The sequence below is a fragment of the Bufo gargarizans genome, chromosome 1 (genome assembly GCF_014858855.1).
Source record: "Bufo gargarizans isolate SCDJY-AF-19 chromosome 1, ASM1485885v1, whole genome shotgun sequence".
NCBI lineage: Eukaryota > Metazoa > Chordata > Amphibia > Anura > Bufonidae > Bufo > Bufo gargarizans.
The window spans coordinates 521,119,920-521,142,505 of NC_058080.1; the positions used below are offsets into that span (position 1 = coordinate 521,119,920).

The 22,586-nt window shown below is 45.1% G+C and overlaps 1 protein-coding gene across 2 annotated transcripts in view; it reads left to right on the forward strand.

Moving 5' to 3' along the window:
- ASPHD2 (aspartate beta-hydroxylase domain containing 2) overlaps positions 1-21,310 on the forward strand; it is an 85,331-nt gene extending 64,021 nt beyond the window's left edge. For both annotated transcript variants that reach the window (XM_044275385.1, XM_044275384.1), the window contains exons 3-4: positions 14,392-14,505; positions 21,147-21,310. In XM_044275385.1, the coding sequence (XP_044131320.1) occupies positions 14,392-14,505; positions 21,147-21,256 (224 nt within the window). In that variant the 3' untranslated portion in view covers positions 21,257-21,310. The remainder of the gene's footprint in view (positions 1-14,391; positions 14,506-21,146) is intronic.
- The last annotated feature ends 1,276 nt before the right edge of the window (positions 21,311-22,586 follow it).

The window sequence follows — 22,586 nt, forward strand, 5'->3', positions numbered from 1 at the left end:
ACAGACTAGAGGAGTTCTGCAGAGCATTGCACAAGAACAGGTAGGGGGAAGATCCTGTATGTATCAGCAGTATCCCAGCAGGCAGACATGTCACTCAGGGCAGAATTATTCACTCCCTTTGCAGAGCAGGGGGAGGGGCAGAGATTGTTGTTACTGCAGGTAAACAAAGGGCCAGAAGAGAACCAGGGAAATGAGGCTAATTTTTATATATATATATATATATTTATATATATATATATATATATATATATATATATATATATATATATATATATATATATATATATATTTATATTTATATATATATATATATATATATATATATATATATATATATATATATATAAAAATTAGCCTCATTTCCCTGGTTCTCTTATAAATAATTATTGCATTGTACTTATTTTGAGCTAAAACATTTTTTCAGTTGGTCATTATTAAGAATATGGAGTCCTTTTTAGTGTACAGAACTGAGATGCTCTAGTACAGGGATGGCCAACCTGAGGCTTCCCAGCTGTTATAAAACTATAACTCCCAGCATGCCCAGACTGCCTACAGCAGGCCATGTTGGGAGTTGTAGTTTTGAAACAGCTGGAGAGCCGCAGGTTGGCCATCCCTGCTCTAGTAGCACCCTTTTGGATTTTCGGTCTTTTCCATCAGACCAGGAGCAGACAGACTCCTTATCTTTGGTCTCTGACGTTATAAACACTCATTAAAGCTTGCTTATTATCTTACTGATATGAAGGTGGCTTAAATAAGTGTTTATGACCTCTTAGTAGTTTAGAGATAAGGGTTTTTAGATGACCGGCACAAAGTGAAAGTGAAAGTACCAGTCACACAGTTACAAAAACAATTAATCCTTTGTGACAGAACAGATCAATATTTTTAATAAAGTCCAATTGAAAATAAGATTTATAGCCAAAAATGAGTGAACTGCAATCATAAAAAAAAATTGCCTCCAAAGATATACATAGCTTTTAATTGGCCTATAATGATCAGTCGTCTACGTGATCATACATACAAATGATCCCGCCAACTAAACTGGCTGATCAGATAGTCAAAAAGTAGCTGCATAGCCCATCACACGAGCCTATCTCCATCTACAAGTCAAGCCAACTCCTGAAACTGTATTCGCTAGCCTGCAGGGGTTTGACCTCCAATGCGATCTGTAGTTGCGCGTTGTGTACAAAGGGCTTCGGAAGAAAGTGAGCTACCCTAGTGAGGACGGGTGTGGTGAAGCATGTCACACAATGTGCAGAACGTAACGCTGGCACTTACCCTCCCCATTACCGGCCACATCTGCCTCCCTGGCTCTTGAGCACAATGGCAAATGATCAGCTGAATTTGGCCAATCATGTTATCACCATGCAGTTTCGGCTGACGAACGGCCAACATTTTGTACGGCGATGTCATATGGCCTAGGAAGAGGCTATGGTGCTCACGGTAGGGCCTGTCCTCGTCTAACAGCTGATCAGCGGTGGTCCCAGAAGTCAGACCTCTCCCGGTCTGATATTGATAAACTATCCAGAGGAGAGGTCATCAATAGTAATACCTGGATAAAGACCCAGATAACCCCTTTGGGAGGACTAGTTCTTGAACGAGGAGATGGAATGCAGATACATAGAAATAAAAAGTGCTGATATGCATTGAGCTAATAGTTTTTCAGTAATCTGTTTTTATTTTATGATTTTATTTTTTATACACATTTATGGGGCTGCCATCTTTGTTGAGTTGCTATTAGGAGCATTTAGAGATTTGCTTTACAGAAGCCATGTGGACCATAGACTCAATAGACAGGAAATGTTCTTTAACATCTATGGGAGAGTTTTCTAGACATGCTCTGTGACCTTGAATGGGGTTGTTCAGGAATGAAAAATTTTTTAATACTTAAATATTATTTTATAATAAATATATTCACAAATGCCTTTCATTACTTAGAATGGCTTGTTTTGTCTTGGGAGTAATCATTAGGAGAAATAAAATGTCTGCTGTCCTATCAGTACACACAAAACCTGTCCTAATCACACAGGAGGACAAGTTACTTCACCACAATGAGCCATAGTGCTGCCTCATCCTCCTCTCTGCTTGTCAGGAATCATGATCCTGAATACAGGTGAATCTCTGTGGGAATGGAGAGGATGAGGAGACATGAGAGGAGGGTGAGATGTGGCTAATGAGCAGCAGCAACATTTGTATGCAGCTTCCATTACCACAGCCTGTCCTGTCTGTCCTCTCTGTACTTCATGTCTCCTCATGAACTAAATTCCTACAGAGATTCATATGAAGATCTTATCTGTATTCAGGATCATAATCCCTGACAAGTAGAGCAGAGAGGAGGATGAGGCAGCTCTTTACCTCAGTGTTGTGAAGTAACTTGTCCTCATGTGTGATCAGGACAGGTTTTGTGTGAACTAATAGGACAGCAGCCATTTTGTTTCCCGTGATGATTTCTCCCTAGACAAAACGAGCCATTATAAATAATGAAAGGTATTTGAGAATATATTTGTGGTCGGGGCACTCACGAAAGAAGGACTCCTACCTGCTGGCTAGCTAAAGCGGTTAGAGTTATGCCGGAACTGCGACGTTGAAGGAATAGCTGAAGGAGGCCATCCCCTTGGTGTGAAGCTGAGAATGAGGGTGGGTAGGGTGGGAGAGTTTGACACGTCGTTCATTGAAGGAGGGGCAGAGGTGCCATGATATAGGCAACCGTGCCCCTCCCACAAATACAGGCCAATGAATCGGCCTTAACACTTGTGGTCGGGGCACTCACGAAAGAAGGACTCCTACCTGCTGGCTAGCTAAAGCGGTTAGAGTTATGCCGGAACCGCGACGTTGAAGGAATAGCTGAAGGAGGCCAAAAAGAGCAACAATTCCTATCATATCGGAATGCTACAAACATTTATTCATAACACCAAATTCTGACAAGCAAGACTCATTTCAGTATATGGACAAGGAATGTAGCGGCTGAAACATGACTAACGCCAACGACCTAGTCTTATGATTATATGTGCTGGAACCCGATTCCGAACCCGCATATTGAGGACGGGTCTACTGCCAGATTAGTCAGTAAAACACGAATATGAGTTATGAATTGGGGACAGGTAAGGTGAGTATTATAGAATGGTAGCAAAGGACTGTCGGGCGGCTTGTTTGGCAGAGAGGACAGAAGCTGTTGCAGCACGCGCACGGGGCACCATTGATGAGAGGTCGGGAAGAAACACCTGGGTCGGGGCGCCTACCTGAGAGGTCTTGGTGATGAGTAGCGAGAGTATGTAACCACCTCTGGAAGCCGAGAGCTGACCGAGAGTGACGTATCTGCTACTGTTAGCCGGGGGCCGGTCTCAAAACCCGTAAAAGGCCAGGTACATGGCAGCTTAATTATCAAACTATGCAGTGCACCGAATGGTTTTTTGTCTAGCAGGTCGGAAAGGTCGCGGAAAAGCTGGCCAGTGACGGGTAGCCGGCGAGTGCGTGTCTCGCAGTCTCTTTTCTCGAGACCCCTCAGAGTAGCTTTAATGGCATGGATTGAAAACAACGAACCTGGCTGGGTGAAACTCCTGCGAGGTAGGACTTGACCGTGGTGTGGGATAGTTTCAGATTGGGGTGACAGTAACCTATAAACGCCAGGATGTACGGAACGAACTCAGTGTCACCTTGCGGACAGGAGTCCTGAAATCTCTGGAAGGCTCTCCAACCTGTCTGGTAGGCTCTGGCTGTATTGGGCGAGAGGGACTTGTCTAACAGTGACCGAGCGGTGGCGAAATGAGCGTCTATGGAAGGAATAGAGCAGCGTATGGCGGGACTGGACTCCCGATGGCATCGGCTTTTGGACATATCTGTGAAAAGAGGGTAAATAAAACGAGATAATGCGTCGGCTGCTGCGTTGTTGTTACCGGCTATATGTGAAGCTATGTAACGAAACTGGTGTTGTAATGACAGAAGGACCAGGCGCCTAAGAAATAACATGACATACGGAGACTTAGAAGAACCACTATTGAGAAACTCGATGACGGCTGCATTATCGGACACGAAGGACGTCGTCTGACCTGACCAACTTTGACCCCAGGTATAGGATGCTGCCACTAAGGGCTAGAGTACAAAACTGCTGAGGTACGGAAAACCCAGGAATGGAACTGACTTCGATTGGCCATCTGTCTGCTAACCAATGATTGCCAAAAATAGCTGCGAAACCTGTATTGGCAGCGGCGTCGGACAAAATTACGGGGGAGTTGCCGGATATTGTGGGAACAAAGAGCGAGATGCCATTCCATTGCGTGAGAAATGATTCCACATGTTCAAGTCAGCTATGACCATATCGCCCAGACCTATGCTGCTATCCTGGGAAGGGGCTGTAGGAAGGAGTGAAAGTAACGAGATACAAATGCCCTACCTTGTGGAATTGTACGCATGGCAAAGTTCAACATACCTAACAGGGACTGAAGCTGAACTTTTTAATCACTCTAGTAGATGTGAAACTATGAACGACTTCCCTGATTCTCTGTATTTTGTCCCTTGGCAACCTGGCAACCATGTTCTGGGTGTCCCATACTATACCAAGGAATGTGATGACTGCGGAGGGACCTTCCACTTTCTTGGGAGAGACAGGAACCCCTAATTGTCTGAAACACTCCAGTAGCAACGAAGGTCTTTGGGGGGAGTGTCAGGACGCTCAATAATTAAAAAACCATCCAGGAAGTGAATAACATTGCTACAGTGGAATTCATGGACTAAATCCAGTGGAGAGCCTTGGCTAATTGGTCAAATAACCACAGGCTACTCTTAGACCCGAATGTGAGATTGGAAGCGAAATAATAAAGGTCCCTCCATTTGATGCCATGCCATTGCCAGAGGGATGGTTTGATCGGTAGTAATTTGAAGGCGTCTGCAATATCAGCTTTAGAAAGGATGGTGCTGGGACCTAACTGCAAGATAAGAGTGATGGCTTGATCTATGGTGGCATATCTCATGCTAACCTCTTCTGATGGGATGAGAGAGTTGATGCTAGGTATGGGAACTGCTGCAACCGAACTATATTGACAACACACATGTAATTATTATCTTCTTTTAATGAACAGACTACTTTAGGGTGGGCTCTGAAGCAAGTTAGTACATATGTGTAGCAAGTGGCACTGACTGAAGTTACAGGATGCATGGTTGAAATTATTACAATTTGTGACCTGCCGAGTAGTTTGATGGGTCTACCCAGCTTGTCAACTAAACCAGAGGATCTGTGTGAATCGGACGGGCCGGGAACAGGACCTGTAGAACTAGACCCCTCACTCTGGGCAGCCTTATGACACCACACCGTAGAATGGTCAATTGATTGGCACAGGGAGCATGATAGTGCCTTAAGCCCGGCGAAATGCCTACAAAATCTCTGTATCAATATTGGCCCAGTTAGTAAGAAACTGGAACTGACTTAAGGTGGCAGCTGCCTTGGCCGAGAAGAACAATGGTAGTCGTAGAAGGAACTCCCACCGTACTTGTAGCCGAACTCCGTTATCCTGAACAAGTATAAATCAAGTTCTACCCTTCTCTCGGGACGAACTGAACAGACTACGTCTCTGTACAAACTAAAAGCGAGCACAAACTCAGGTACCGTGAGCTTGCGGTTCAGCCTGTGGTCCCGGCCTTTCAGGATCACTGACACATCCCCACAAGCAATTACCCTACTATCAGAAGGAACCCAGGTAGCGACCAGTAAGGATGCTAAATTGACATCCCTACCTTCCAGGATGTCCTTCTTAAGATTGGTAGGAACAAAAAAATGTGCCGGCATAATACTGGGTGCTGTCACAGGGACACCTGCCCCTGTCGCCGTAGATGTAGATAGAACGGCGGCATTGATAGTATGTGGGAAAAACAACGAGACTCAACCGCTTGCAACCTGGTTTGCACATCTGTGACAGATGAAGTCAAGTTATTCAACAACAGATGGATTTGTGTCAGGGAGTTCTGAACAGTGACCACGGAGACTTCTACCTGCTGCTGAGGGCCTGAGTTAATGACAATAACCGGTATAACTCAGCCTTCCCAGCAGAAGCGGGATACGAAACACCCCGTCTGGACAACTCCGTCATCAGCCTAGGGACGGTCCAAGTGCGAGGAGACGACACACTGCCCCCTTCTGACATCCTGGCGGGGTTCTCGTCGACCGAAGCCTCCACTATGTCTGAAGCACGTGACATATCCTGTGGATACAGTATGCACAAATCAATTTCTGACTGCCAACCGACACCGGGATCATGTGACGTAAGCTGTGAGTAGGTCGAGACCCATGCAACTGTGAAGAATACGAGTGAAAAGGGACGAGAGAACCTGAGCCAAGGAGAAGCGATAGCTGAACCTAGAACACCCCAGTGATTGATGAGTCTGACGGTGGCACAATTGACCCACCACCAGAAGGAGAGAAGAGGAATAGTAACACGACACAGCCACTGCCATACTGTACCCTGATGGTTGAACAACATGCAGAATATATTGGAAGAAGGACGACACAGATCCTGGAATAATTCACATGTAAGATCCCTGCGTACGACATACCGCCAGGCGTAGAGGCGTGCGCCCAACAATACGGAGATCCTCTAACTAGCACTGAACAAGTATATCGCCCCTTCCTTAAAACTCCATCAATGAAGCATGAGTAACACTCTATAATAATTTATTTTCTCCCCCTTTTTTTTTTTTTTTTTTTTTTTTTTATTGTGGTCATAACCCCTGGTGGCCACTAGATGGAGCCAACACAGGGCACAGCACCATGGACTGTACAGCCGGCAGACGCCACAGGAGGGAGCCTGTGACATCCAACACTGCTCCATGGACTGCATTGACTCCGGCGGCCACCAAGGGGAGCCCACACAGCGCCTGGCCACCTGCAGCACGGGCAGACAGCGGAGGAGACCGCAAGCAGGACGCTGAGGTGAGTGTGCGGCTGACATGACAAGGGCCAGATTGGACATGGGGGACATGAGGGGAGAAGAATTAACTACAGCTGCCGAGAGCCCTACCTAGCTAATGGCACAGCGGCCCGTGCCAGACATTAGGGGAGGAAAGACGTATGAATCGGGATCGCGCTGATCCCTGCACCCTACGATCAGGGCCGGCCTTTGGGGTGTGCGGGCTGTGCGGCCGCACAGGGCGCCATAGCAACAGGGGCGCCGGGCGGCCGACAACTCGCAATGTAATAGGCGGCACTTGTGTTCTCCCTCGGGGCGGGCCCCCCGCCCCCTCCATCTCCCCCTCCCCTGTATCCAGCCCGTTGCGGTTTAAAAAAAAAAAAAGTTGCTTATATAAGTTCGGGCGGCTGGCGGCGCCCCTCAAGCTGCGCCGCCTGAGCGGCTGAGGCTGAGCGCTTGCCGCTCTAAAGAATCCTGCCTGCGCCTGCTGTGTGCTGTTAATGTAGCATGGCCGAGCTCTGTTCGATCCGCGGTACAGGAGCTTTTGTTTCCTGTACCCAGCCGGACTGACAGGAAGTGCTCACTTAGTGTGCACTTCCTGTCAGTCCGGCCGGGTACAGGAAACAAATGCTCCTGTACCGCAGATCAAACAGAGCTCGGCCACGCTACACTAGAGGTGGAGGTGGGAGTAGAATGAGAGTGAAAAGGGGGGAGGGGGGGAAATAATGAGAGTGACGAGGGGGGGGGAAATAATGAGAGTGACGAGGGGGGGAAATAATGAGAGTGACGAGGGGGGGAAATAATGAGAGTGACGAGGGGGGGAAATAATGAGAGTGACGAGGGGGGGGAAATAATGAGAGTGACGAGGGGGGGAATAATGAGAGTGACGAGGGGAATAGAGGACGGGGGGGGGAAGGAAATAATGAGAGTGACGAGGGGGGGGGGGAAATAATGAGAGTGACGGGGGGGGGGAAATAATGAGTGACGAGGGGGGGGAAATAATGAGAGTGACGAGGGGGGAGGGGGGGGGAAATAATGAGAGTGACGAGGGGGGGGGGGAAGGGGGGGAATAATGAGAGTGACGAGGGGGGGGAAATAATGAGAGTGACGAGGGAGGGGTGGAATAATGAGAGTGACAAGGGAGGGGGGTGGAATAATGAGTGACAAGGGAGGGGGGGTGGAATAATGAGAGTGACAAGGGAGGGGAGGTGGAATAATGAGAGTGACAAGGGAGGGGGGTGGAATAATGAGAGTGACAAGGGAGGGGGGGGGAATAATGAGAGTGACAAGGGAGGTGGGTGGAATAATGAGAGTGACAAGGGAGGTGGGTGGAATAATGAGAGTGACAAGGGAGGGGGTGGAATAATGAGAGTGACAAGGGAGGGGGGGGGAATAATGAGAGTGACAAGGGAAGGGGGTGGAGAGAGTGACAAGGGAGGGAGGGAGGGAGGGGGGGGGGGAAGAGAGTGACAATGGAGTCCCCAGAGCCAGATTGCAGCCAGAGTCCAGATCATCTTATTGTCCTGGTGGTAAGTAGACAATGCAATATGTTTATTATTTAATTGTTTAGTTATTAATACTACATTGGAAACTAATTTTCTCAGCGGGACACCGGCCGACACTGCGCATGCGCTGGGAGCATCACCAGCGGTTAGGGTAGGGAAAAAGCACTGGCCCGTACGTAATTTTTCCCTTCCCTAACCGCTGGTGAGGCTCCCGGTGCATGCGCAGTGTCGGCCGGTGTTCAGCTGAGAACATCCATCCGATCACTGCGCCTGCGCATTGGCCCATAGTTTTTCCCTACCCTAACCGCCGGCGAGGCTCCTGGCGCATGCGCACTCTGCTGTGAAATTTCCCTAACCTGTCGTTGTGCGCCTGCGCGGCGCTGCACACCTCCTCACGTCATGACCGGAAGTGACGAGGGTAGGGTAATCTCACGAAGTAGGGAAGTATAACATTACACCGGCCTTTGGGGTGTGTGGGCTGGTAACTACTTGGTTGGATAGTCAGTCAGCCTATGCCATGATGCCAGCAACAAGCAGTGTTTTTTTTTTTTTTTTGGGGGGGGGGGGGGGGGCACCACAAGGTTAGCTCGCACAGGGCGCCTGAACACCTAAGGCCGGCCCTGCCTACGATTCATGCCACGTGGGAGTCGGGGCTCCTGGCAGACGCTCCGGTGCAGTGTGGCCCCCTCTTACCTAAGGGAGCCGGCCGGACTTGTGAGCCGAGACTGCAATTGTGGCAGCCACTTACCTGGTCTAGTAGCTTGCTTTGCGTGGAAACGAACTTCCAGGACCAGACGCAACTTCACGCACCGAACGAGGCCAGCGTTTGACACGTCGTTCATTGAAGGAGGGGCAGAGGTGCCATGATATAGGCAACCGTGCCCCTCCCACAAATACAGGCCAATGAATCGTCCTTAACACTTATAATAAAGTAATATTTAAGTATTTTTATTTTCTTAATTCCCGGAGAACCCCTTTAATAGAGGTCATTATACGAGGAAGGAGTAGATTAGCTGTGATATCACTGTTGTGACTGGAGGATCCTGTGTTACCTACAGTGTGTGTATAAATGTATGTATACATATACAGTGCCTTGAAAAATTATTCACACCCCTTGAACTTTTCCACATTTTTTTCACGATACACCCACAAACTTAAATGTATTTTGGGGGATTTTATGTGACAGACCAACACAAAGTAGCAAGTATGTTTGAAGTGAAAAGAAAATTAAACATTGTTTTCAATTTTTTTTTAATAAATAAAAATCTGAAAAGTGTGGTGTGCATTTGTATTCAGCCCCCCTGAGTCAATGTTTTGTTGGACCAACTTTCTCAGCAATTACAGCTGAAAGCCTTTTGTCTCTACCAGCTTTACACATCTAGAGGTTGACATTTTGCCCATTCTTCTTTCCAAAATAGCTCAAGATCAAGTCAGATTGGATGGACAGTGTCTGTGAACAGCAATTTTTTTTTTAAGTCTTGCCACGGATTCTCAATGGGATTTAAGTCTGGACTTTGACTGGGCCATTCTAACACATGAATATGCTTTGATCTAAACCATTCTATTGTAGTTCTGGCTGTATGTTGAGGGTTGTTGTCCTGCTCGAAGGCGAACCCCTGTCGCAGTTTAAGTCTTTTGCAGCCTCTACCAGGTTTCCCTCTGCCCTGTATTTAGCTCCATCCGTCATCCCATCAACTCTGACCAGCTTCCCTGCCGAAGAAAAACATTACCCCAGCATGATGCTGCCACCACCAAGTTTTTTATGGTGGGGATGGTGTGTTCAGGGTGATGTGCGGTGTTAGTTTTCTGCTATGTTTTCACACATAGCGTTTTGCATTTAGGCCAAAAAAACTACAACTTTGGTATCATCTGACCAGAGCACCTTCTTCCACATGTTTGCGGTGTCCCCTACATGGCTTGGGGTAAACTGCAAACTTCACTTCTTATGGCTTGCTTTCAAAAATGGCTTGCTTCTTGCCACTCTTCCAAAAAGGCCAGATTTGTAAAGTACAGGACTAATAGTTGCCCTGTGGACAGATTCTCCCACCAGAGCTGTGGATCTCTGCAGCTCCTCCAGAGTGACCATGGGCCTCTTAGCTGCTTCTCCAATTAGTGCTCTCCTTGCCTGGGGTGTCGGTTTAGGTGGACAACCATGTCTTGGTAGGTTTGCAGTTGTGCCATACTCCTATTTTTGGATAATGGATTGAACAGTGCTCCATGAGATTTGGGGATTTTTTTTATTTATTTTTTTATGACCTAACCCTGCTTTACACTTCTTCACAACTTTATCCCTGATCTATCTGGTGTGTTCCTTGGTTTTCATTATGTTGTTTGATCACTAATGTTCTCTAACAAACCTCTGAGGCTATAGTTATACTAAGAATAAATTACACGCAGGTGGACTTTCTTTACTAATTAGGTGACTTCTGAAGGCAGTTGGTCACAATGTACTGTATTTTTCACTGTATAAGACGCACTTTTCCCCCCCCAAAAGTGGGGGGGAAATAGCAGTGCGTCTTATACGGTGAATGTAGCCGATTTTGCCTAGTTTTCAATGATACACCCGCCGCGATGCCGTGCGGCGGGTGTATCAGCTGTGAGGGAGGAGGGGCTGGGGGCGGCATCTGCATTTATAATGGCAGCGGGGCCCGTGCAGTGACTGTATTCTACTACACGGGCCCCGCTTACTGTATAATCATATCCCTAATTGTTAATTGTGTGCATGTAAAAGCATAATGAGCGATAATGATGAGCGCTGTCTATTACTTACAATTAGAAGCGCTCGCCGTTCGGAGCAGAGAGGAGGGAGGAGGCAGGCCGGGAGGACGGGCGCTGGCAGTGTGAGTCATACGTCACGCGCCTGCGCCGCCCACTTTATGAATGAAGCAGGCGGCGTGGGCGCATGACGGATGACTCACACTGCCAGCGCCCAGCCTGCCTCCTCCCTCCTCTCTGCTCCGAATGGCGAGCGCTTCTAATTGTAAGTAATAGCGCTCATCATTATCGCTCATTATGCTTTTACATGCACACAACAATTAACTATTAGGGATATGATTATACAGTAAGCAGGGCCCGTGTAGTAGAATAGTCACTGCACGGGCCCCGCTGTCATTATAAATGCAGATGCGACCCCCACCCCCATTATAAAAGCAAATGCGACCCCCACACTTATGGAGGGGATCTGTGGATGACACATAGCACAAGATGCTATATATGTGTCATCCACAGATCCCCCCCCATAACTGTCATACACAGATCCTCATAACAGTGCCATCCAGAGAGGATCCCCCATAAGTGTCACCCACAGATCCCCCATAACAGTGCGTCACTCACAGATCCCCCATAACAGTGCGTCACCCACAGATCCCCCATAACAGTGCGTCACCCACAGATCCCCCATAACAGTGCGTCACCCACAGATCCCCCATAACAGTGCGTCACCCACAGATCCCCCATAACAGTGCGTCACCCACAGATCCCCCATAACAGTGCGTCACCCACAGATCCCCCATAACAGTGCGTCACCCACAGATCCCCCATAACAGTGCGTCACCCACAGATCCCCCATAACAGTGCGTCACCCACAGATCCCCCATAACAGTGCGTCACCCACAGATCCCCCATAACAGTGCGTCACCCACAGATCCCCCATAACAGTGCGTCACCCACAGATCCCCCATAACAGTGCGTCACCCACAGATCCCCCATAACAGTGCGTCACCCACAGATCCCCCATAACAGTGCGTCACCCACAGATCCCCCATAACAGTGCGTCACCCACAGATCCCCCATAACAGTGCGTCACCCACAGATCCCCCATAACAGTGCGTCACCCACAGATCCCCCATAACAGTGCGTCACCCACAGATCCCCCATAACAGTGCGTCACCCACAGATCCCCCATAACAGTGCGTCACCCACAGATCCCCCATAACAGTGCGTCACCCACAGATCCCCCATAACAGTGCGTCACCCACAGATCCCCCATAACAGTGCGTCACCCACAGATCCCCCATAACAGTGCGTCACCCACAGATCCCCCATAACAGTGCGTCACCCACAGATCCCCCATAACAGTGCGTCACCCACAGATCCCCCATAACAGTGCGTCACCCACAGATCCCCCATAACAGTGCGTCACCCACAGATCCCCCATAACAGTGCGTCACCCACAGATCCCCCATAACAGTGCGTCACCCACAGATCCCCCATAACAGTGCGTCACCCACAGATCCCCCCATAACAGTGCGTCACCCACAGATCCCCCCATAACAGTGTGTCATCCACAGATCCTCCATAACAGTGCGTCACCTACAGACCACAATTAGTTCAAAAGCGCACCTTTTGGTTCAAAATATTTTTTTTCTTATTTTCCTCCTCAAAAACCTAGGTGCGTCCTATGGGCCGGTGCGTCTTATAGGGCAAAAAATACGGTATATTATTTATTTTGGTATCCGATTACAGGGGACTGAATACAAATGCATGCCACACTTTTCAGATATTAATTTAATTTTTTTTTTTTTTTAAAACATGTATCATTTTATTTTCACTTCACACATACAAAAAAATCCCAATAAAGTACATTTAAGTGTGTGGGTGTAATGTGAAAAAATGTGGAAAGTTTCAAGGGGTCTAAATAATTTTTCAAGGCACTGTATTTAGATGTTAGCTTTTATGTGGTGGCATAGTATTAGGTTTAGTGACTAGTGTGGAAACTGCAAGATTTTTAACATGAAACACTTTTGAAAAATCAACCAAAATTCTTAAATCTTTAACATAAAACTTTATTTCAACAATAATTTTCGGATGACATAATCCCTTTAAGGCTTTCTGCACATGACCGTATCCGTTTTGGATCTGCAAAATACCAATGCAATCCATGTGCATCTCACAATTTTTATGGGACCCTCTGTAAAAAAGCCTATTCTTGTCCTCCAAAAAAGGACAAGAATAGGACAGGTTCTATAATCTATGGTCTGGCCACACAGATTATATCTGTGTGCTGTCCTTTTTTTTTTCGGTTCTCTTTTTGTGAACCCGTAGAAATGAATGGGTCTGTGTGCAGTCCGCAAAAAAAGGCAGAATGGACACAGAACAAAAATGTGGTCTTGTGCAGGAGGCCTAAGACAGACTGGTTGCCACTTGCTAATTTACTTTGGAGACTTGGTGGGTCATTTATTAATCTGAAATACGCCTATATTAGGCGTATTTCATTCGCAACAGCGCGGGGAAGGGGTTGGCAGGCCCATCTCGTTTACCATTTTCTACACCTGTTTCAGGCGTAGAAAAAGGTCTAAATGCAAGACAGCTCAGGAGCTGTCTTATATTTAGAACTGGCAGAGGATCCGCTGAAGTTATGAAGAGGCCGGTGCCGCCAGCTTAGGGGTTTATTAAGACGGGCGTCAAAAACGCCGGTCTAAATAAATGTACCCCTTAGTCCCTGTACATGGAGGCGTAGGGGGGTGTAGAGACATGTGGCAGGTAGGTGATATTCTAGTGTCCAATAACTACAATGATCTTTGAGATGCTCCCATTGTTGAGCTAAAGTTGAAATAAAAGCCGTCTAAGATCTTTCACAAAGCAGTCAGTCTTTTATCATGTACAGTAGAGCCTCTGAAATGTATACTGAGCGTGTAGATAGTTGTAATTTTTACATGTTCTTATGTCAATTAAAGGGGTTCTCCGGAGATGCTCTCCCATCTGACCTGACATTGGGCATGAGCGGTTGTGTTGCTGAGGCAACCATCCGACGTCCAGCGGTATCGTGCTATTCTGGTTAATGGGACCCATGCACTTTACTTGTTCGGTGTTGGGCGGTTGCCTCAGCACCCAGATGCGTAGTGTACAGTTTTGTTTTTTCCAAATTCCTTATATTAGGTGGAATTTTCTGCCCGGACAACCCCTTTAATGACGAACAAGTTAACAAAAAAAAGTATAATTCTGGTATGCCTCAAAATGGCGCTGTATAATAACACGGCATCTTTCATTTTAAGGTCTACGGATTCCAGCCAGCTGTGAGCTTGTGGTAGGAGGAGAGCCCCAGTGTTGGGCGGAAGGACTTTGTCTTCTTTTCGATGACTCTTTCCTGCATACAGCATTTCATGAAGGTAGGTTTCTTGAATTTAAGGCTGTATTTTTTTGTATAATAAAGTTTATTGAAACAAACTATGTATATACTTTACTGGTCTGCATTAAAGGCAAAACAGAACATGGTGTGCAAAAACAAGAAATAAAATGTGCCCTATATATTCTCTAAATTATACCCCCCAAACCATTCCCTACCTACAGCTTAGCCTACACCCTACTTTCTAGGGGACCCAGACATTGCCACTATTTCACTCTCCGGGAGTTTCTGGACTGCTAAATTGCTTTATTTAAAGACAATGAACACCATGAAAGGGTATTTTTATTTATTTTATTATATATATTTGCATTTTTATCAAAATCTTTTATTTTTAGTTAACCTATTTATTATAAAATAATGGGTAATCTTTCTATGATGCCCATCCACTCCTTCATGCTGAATCAGGCCTAATATACCATCCCATTAACACCTACTGTCTGTATTTTTTCACCTTCAAGAATCTCAAGAATGTATATATATTTTTTTAGATAAATCTTTTTCCCCTTTATTAACCTAGACCTTTTCCAACAGGGACATTCCACAACCTGAAAAACATTACTATCACTTCTAGGTTGCACCATTTGTTTAAATTGACCATATCCAAAATACTGTATACTCCATAGGGTTGCTGAATTCATTACACATTAACACTAAGTCTCTTAAAGGGATTGTGCATCTTTAAACTTATTTTTTTTTTTAACAGACCTCACAGAGTGGACAGACAAGCGGTGGTGAACCTACTTACCTGGTCTAGCCACTGAATTCCAGATGCATCACTCAACACCACCTCCACAGATCCTAGGTCTCTCCGTATCAACACCCTGTTTATGGAGGTCACGTGACCACTGCAGCCAATCACCGGCCACAGAGGTGACCTGTGACCCATGCAGTTTGTCACTGGGTCACATGCTGCATGGGTGACAGATCACGTGACCTCTGTCAACAGGGTGTTGAGACCTGGGACCTGCGGAGGAAGCGTTTAGCAATGGAGCCAGAAACCAGTGGGTCCAGCCACTTTGTGAGGTCTGTTAAAAACTATTAAAGATGCACAACCCCATTCAATAATCATCGTGAAAAAATGGCTACACATACAGTACAGACCAAAAGTTTGGACACACCTTCTCATTCAAAGAGTTTTCTTTATTTTCATGACTATGAAAATTGAAAATTGTAGATTCACACTGAAGGCATCAAAACTATGAATTAACACATGTGGAATTATATACATAACAAAAAAGTGTGAAACAACTGAAAATATGTCATATTCTAGGTTCTTCAAAGTAGCCACCTTTTGCTTTGATTACTGCTTTGCACATTCTTGGCATTCTCTTGATGAGCTTCAAGAGGTAGTCACCTGAAATGGTTTTCACTTCACCAGGTGTACCCTGTCAGGTTTAATAAGTGGGATTTCTTGCCTTATAAATGGGGTTGGGACCATCAGTTGCGTTGTGGAGAAGTCAGGTGGATACACAGCTGATAGTCCTACTGAATAGACTGTTAGATTTGTATTATGGCAAGAAAAAAGCAGCTAAGTAAAGAAAAACGAGTGGCCATCATAACTTTAAGAAATAAAGGTCAGTCAGTCCGAAAAATTGGGAAAACTTTGAAAGTGTCCCCAAGTGCAGTCACAAAAACCATCAAGCGCTACAAAGAAACTGGCTCACATGCGGACCGCCCCAGGAAAGGAAGACCAAGAGTCACCTCTGCTGCGGAGGATAAGTTCATCCGAGTCACCAGCCTCAGAAATCGCAGGTTAACAGCAGCTCAGATTAGAGACCAGGTCAATGCCACACAGAGTTCTAGCAGCAGACACATCTCTAGAACAACTGTTAAGAGGAGACTGTGTGAATCAGGCCTTCATGGTAGAATATCTGCTAGGAAACCACTGCTAAGGACAGGCAACAAGCAGAAGAGACTTGTTTGGGCTAAAGAACACAAGGAATGGACATTAGACCAGTGGAAATCTGTGCTTTGGTCTGATGAGTCCAAATTTGAGATCTTTGGTTCCAACCACCGTGTCTTTGTGCAACACAGAAAAGGTGAACGGATGGACTCTACATGCCTGGTTCCCACCGTGAAGCATGGAGGAGGAGGTGTGATGGTGTGGGGGTGCTTTGCTGGTGACACTTCAAAATTGAAGGCATACTGAACCAGCATGGCTACCACAGCATCTTGCAGCGGCATGCTATTCCATCAGGTTTGCGTTTAGTTGGACCATCATTTATTTTTCAACAGGACAATGACCCCAAACACACCTCCAGGCTGTGTAAGGGCTATTTGACCATGAAGGAGAGTGATGGGGTGCTTTGCCAGATGACCTGGCCTCCACAGTCACCGGACCTGAACCCAATCGAGATGGTTTGGGTTGAGCTGGACCGCAGAGTGAAGGCAAAAGGGCCAACAAGTGCTAAGCATCTCTGGGAACTCCTTCAAGACTGTTGGAAGACCATTTCAGGTGACTACCTCTTGAAGCTCATCAAGAGAATGCCAAGAATGTGCAAAGCAGTAATCAAAGCAAAAGGTGGCTACTTTGAAGAACCTAGAATATGACATATTTTCAGTTGTTTCAAACTTTTTGTTATGTATATAATTCCACATGTGTTAATTCATAGTTTTGATGCCTTCAGTGTGAATCTACAATTTTCATAGTCATGAAAATAAAGAAAACTCTTTGAATGAGAAGGTGTGTCGAAACTTTTGGTCTGTACTGTATATCAATGCCCAAAACCTACCATCCGCTATTTTATATTCTTCACCCCTATTTTATTTATTTAAGTGGAGTGAATTTCAGTCGCCCGTTAATCTTACAATGTAAAATACCTTCAAAATATTCATATTGAATTGTCCAGATTCCAAAACTGCACAAATATTAAAATGATGTTAACAAATCTTTTTTTTTTCTTTTTGATTCACCCCCTTAGCTGCTTCCTTGACCAATGACAGAAGTGTGCTGTATGCCACGGTCAGTTGTGGCATCATGAAGTACACTTTTGTCATAAAGATTGTGGCAGTTATCCCTCGTTCTGTCTCTTGCTAATTAAGAGACCTGGGTCAAATGTTATGGGACCACATGGAGTTTAGCTTTTGTGATCTGTTCACATGATGCTGTACTGCATGATGGTTGTTGTTGTGGGGCCCTGTGCGTTGATGGGGCCCTGTGCCAAGGGGGCTTTGTCAGATAGCGGGGATTTTCTTGGTCCTGGGTCTCTCTTCCTGCAGGTGGTATACTGCGGTGGTCACCAGCTGGTGCTGCACCAAATTAGTGTAGGGACCCATTTAAAAGAAGCCACTATGACGTGGGGAGTGGGCTTATGTGTCTTAATCAAAACATGTATAAAGTGCCTCAATAGAGATTATGCTTAGCCGCAGTAGATCAGTGCATGGCATGTGGATATGAGATCCATGGCTTGCCACAGCTGCCATGGTTCAGAGAACATGCCTGGCACTTTCAATCAAAAATTCCAACATGATTATAAAAATGTCTCTTTTAAATGGTGAATGCGGACATCACCCTGAAGACCGCCCGAGACCTGACTTTTTTTAATGTCTATTGGGGCATATTTGTAGAGTTTCCAATTAGGAACCTGTTTATTTGTATGGATAGGCACAATCTGCTGGCATTCAGAAGTATGACATATTGCTAGGATATGACATCACTTTATGATCAGTTGGGGGTCTGATTTCTGACAATTAAGGTGCTGCAGGTCTGCTACATCAAAGTTTTTCCTGCACAGCTGTGGTTCCAGCCACCTGGCTTTGCAAGGTGCTATACACCTGAATGGGGCTGTGCAGTAGTCCCCTGCAGGGGCGGACTGTAAAATTTAAAGTAGCCCTGGGGGAAAAAAACTAAAAGTGGCCCCTATATTGTAGGTGGGCCCAGATGGACAGGAGGCGGGGCAACACAAATATGCAGGGCCAACATATGTATGCAGAAGTAGGCGGGGCCAGCAATACTGCCGTGCAGAACAAAATACCACCCCAGCAGAACCAAATACCACAGGGCTGCAGAAAATACTGCCATCCATGCCACACTACATCATAGTCCTGAGGACAGCAATACAGTTAGGGCTCATGCACATGAATGTATTTTCTATCCGTGTCTGTTCGATTTTTATTTCAGCCTGTATACGGAACCATTTATTTCAATGGGTCTGCAAAAAAAACAGACGCTGGTCAGGTGCATAAGTGTCTGATGCTCTATGTACCTGGCTGGCGACCATGATGAAGATGCAGAATTCCATGTATATGCTGCAGAAACAGTTGTACAGAATGGGCAGGGGCGTAGCTATAGGGGAAGTGGTGGAATTGGCTGCTTTGGGGCCCAAACTCAGAAGGGATCAACACAGGAAGAAGACTGAAAGATTTTATTAAAAAGAGATGAAAGACCGGCACTCCCAGGTTGCTGATAGTTCAAGTTTTATTGGTCACTTTTCATTGATGTCTGAAAAGTGACCAATAAAACTTCAACTATCAGCAACCTTTGAGTGCCGGTCTTTCATCTTTTTGTTCATTAGGGAACCCGACCCTTTGACCGAGCACCCCGATTCATCACACACAGTGCCGACTGGTTTGGATTACATGAAAGATTTTATTGTCAGGGCCCCCTCAACAGTAATACAATGACATAATGTACAGTATCAGTATATACAGTGACATGACATACAGTACAGACCAAAAGTTTGGACACACCTTCTCATTCAAAGAGTTTTCTTTATTTTCATGACTATGAAAGTTGTAGATTCACACTGAAGGCATCAAAACTATGAATTAACACATGTAGAATTATATACTTATCAAAAAAGTATGAGACAATTGAAAATATGTCATATTCTAGGTTCTTTAAAGTAGCCACCTTTTGCTTTGATTACTGTTTTGCACACTCTTGGCATTCTCTTGATGAGCTTCAAGAGGTAGTCACCTGAAATGGTCTTCCAACAGTCTTGAAGGAGTTCCCAGAGATGCTTAGCACTTGTTGGCCCTTTTGCCTTCACTCTGCGGTCCAGCTCACCCCAAACCATCTCGATTGGGTTCAGGTCCGGTGACTGTGGAGGCAAGTTCATCTGGCGCAGCACCCCATCACTCTCCTTTATGGTCAAATAGCCCTTAAACAGCCTGGAGGTGTGTTTGGGGTCATTGTCCTGCTGAAAAATAAATGATGGTCCAACTAAACGCAAACCGGATGGAATAGCATGCCGCTGCAAGATGCTGTGGTAGCCATGCTGGTTCAATATGCATTCAGTTTTGAATAAATCCCCAACAGTGTCACCAGCAAAGCACCCCAACACCATCACACCTCCTCCTCCCATGCTTCACGGTGGGAACCAGGCATGTAGAGTCCATCCGTTCACCTTTTCTGCGTCGCACAAAGACACGGTGGTTGGAACCAAAGATCTCAAATTTGGACTCCTCAGACCAAAGCACAGATTTCCACTGGTCTAATGTCCATTCCTCCATTCCTTCATTCCTTGTGTTCTTTAGCCCAAACAAGTCTCTTCTGCTTGTTGCCTGTCCTTAGCAGTGGTTTCCTAGCAGTCATTCTACCATGAAGGCCTGATTCACACAGTCTCCTCTTAACAGTTGTTCTAGAGATGTGTCTGCTGCTAGAACTCTGTGTGGCATTGACCTGGTCTCTAATCTGAGCTGCTGTTAACCTGAGATTTCTGAGGCTGGTGACTCGGATAATGTTATCCTCCGCAGCAGAGGTGACTCTTGGTCTTCCTTTCCTGGGGCGGTCCGCATGTGAGCCAGTTTCTTTGTAGCGCTTGATGGTTTTTGTGACTGCACTTGGGGACACTTTCAAAGTTTTTCCAATTTTTTGGACTGACTGATCTTCATTTCTTAAAGTAATGATGGCCACTTGTTTTTCTTTACTTAGCTGCTTTTTTTCTTGCCATAATACAATTTCTAACAGTCTATTCAGTAGGATTATCAGCTGTGTATCCACCTGACTTCTCCACAACGCAACTGATGGTCCCAACCCCATTTATAAGGCAAGAAATCCCACTTATTAAACCTGACAGGGTACACCTGTGAAGTGAAAACCATTTCAGGTGACTACCTCTTGAAGCTCATCAAGAGAATGCCTAGAGTGTGCAAAGCAGTAATCAAAGCAAAAGGTGGCTACTTTGAAGAACCTAGAATATGACATATTTTGAGTTGTTTTACACTTTTTTGTTATGTATATAATTCCACATGTGTTAATTCATAGTTTTGATGCCTTCAGTGTGAAGCTACAATTTTCATAGTCATGAAAATAAAGAAAACTCTTTGAATGAGAAGGTGTGTCCAAACTTTTGGTCTGTACTGTACATGTGTAGGAGTGGCTGCCGGGCCTCATCTGAGATAGCGGTCTTAACTAGCCGCAGGAGTGGCGGTTCTAGTTACGCCACTGAGAATGGGTGTTTCCGTTTTCAATCATTTGTATAACAAATCTTCTGCATTATACATACCCCTATTCAACGGAGTCGGTGTGAAAAAAAACAAGTGATACAATTTGAAGGGCTGAGACATCACAAAATGTACTTGTTCTGGAGGGGGTTAAAATACGTTCGCACAAATAATATTTGAATGCTGCAAGTCTTCCTCATTTGCATTAAACGTATTATTTCATTTTTACTACTTCAGGATCAGCCGAGGAAGGACCTAGAGTGATTTTCATGGTTGATTTGTGGCACCCCAACGTTGCAGCAGCTGAACGCCAAGCCTTGGATTCCATATTTGCTCCCGGACGCTGATACCATTTTTGCAACAATACATCTATCTATGCTTATAAGATATTGCCTCAAGAAGAAAAGAAAAAAAAAAAAAAAAAAAAGCTTGTCTCTAAAACAAAAAGAAAAAAAAAAAAATTCTGTGTATATTACCTAGATCTTATGTTCTCTATTTAACCATTCCATAGGTTTACCGTTGTAGAAATGATGTGATGACGAAGCATATGCATCAACCACTTTGCAACTCTGGTACGAAAGAGCTCCGAACTCAGCGGAGGAGAGCACTGGAAGCTATAGACTCCTGGCTCTGCACTTAATAAACCGCACAAACCAACCTTCTACTTAAAAGTTTATTAACCTTGAGGCCAGGAGAAAATCAATAGGCACTAATGGGAAGTATTCAGGGAATGGCTGGAAGGACTCTACTAGGCTCAGCTCTATAGCGAGGACCGTATTATCTCACATTGCAGCTACTCCCATATTCTCCATTCTCTACTAGAATGCAGCACTACTATAGTATGTTACATGTTGCTACTGTATGTTTCTATGACTCTAAAGCGGGTGTGTACTCCTAACATGAACACGACGGTACTCATGGCAAAATTGATCAACCGTGTAGTATTACCTTCTAGCTATATTGGGGCGATTACACCCTCATTAATCATATAAGAGATGTCTCTCAGATCGGCTGTCTCTTCTTTATAAATGCGCTTCAGTACTGCATTCAGAGGTCTCATGAATGCAATAGATAACGCTTAAGTCAGAGATAAAAATTGAAATAAAATTGAGGACCTTCTATGTCCAGATTTTTAGAGACTTTTTTTTTTTTTTTTTCATTGACAAATAGGAATAATTCTTCAAATGTCTTTAGATATCACTTCAGATCTATATGAGCTCACTTGTGGGCATTAGAAGGGCTGGGTCAAGATTGTTTTGGGTCAAGATTGTTTTTAAGGAATTTCAGAGATCTTGTAACTTTCTGACCAAAGCATTTTTGTTTCTTGTTTTTTTTTTTTTATAAAAGGAAAATTTCCAGTTAGTCTGTCTAGTGTTCAGCTCCAGAGTTAATGATCTCTGTTTACAGTGGTTGTAAAGCAGCCATTTTGTCTTTTAATGTAGAATTTTTTTTTTTCTTTGTGTCTTGTACTCACGCAGTGCAACAGACTCCATTTTGTTCCGTAATAAAAAATAATAATAAAGTGTCTAAGAAATGCGATGATTTAATTTGGTGTTTTCTTGTGGGAGAAGATGAATAAATGTATTTTCGTGTATGAAAGATGTGACTCAAAATTTCCATTTGGGGATTTTACAGTTTTGTTACATAGCGATTTTACATTTGGTACAAAAAAAAAAA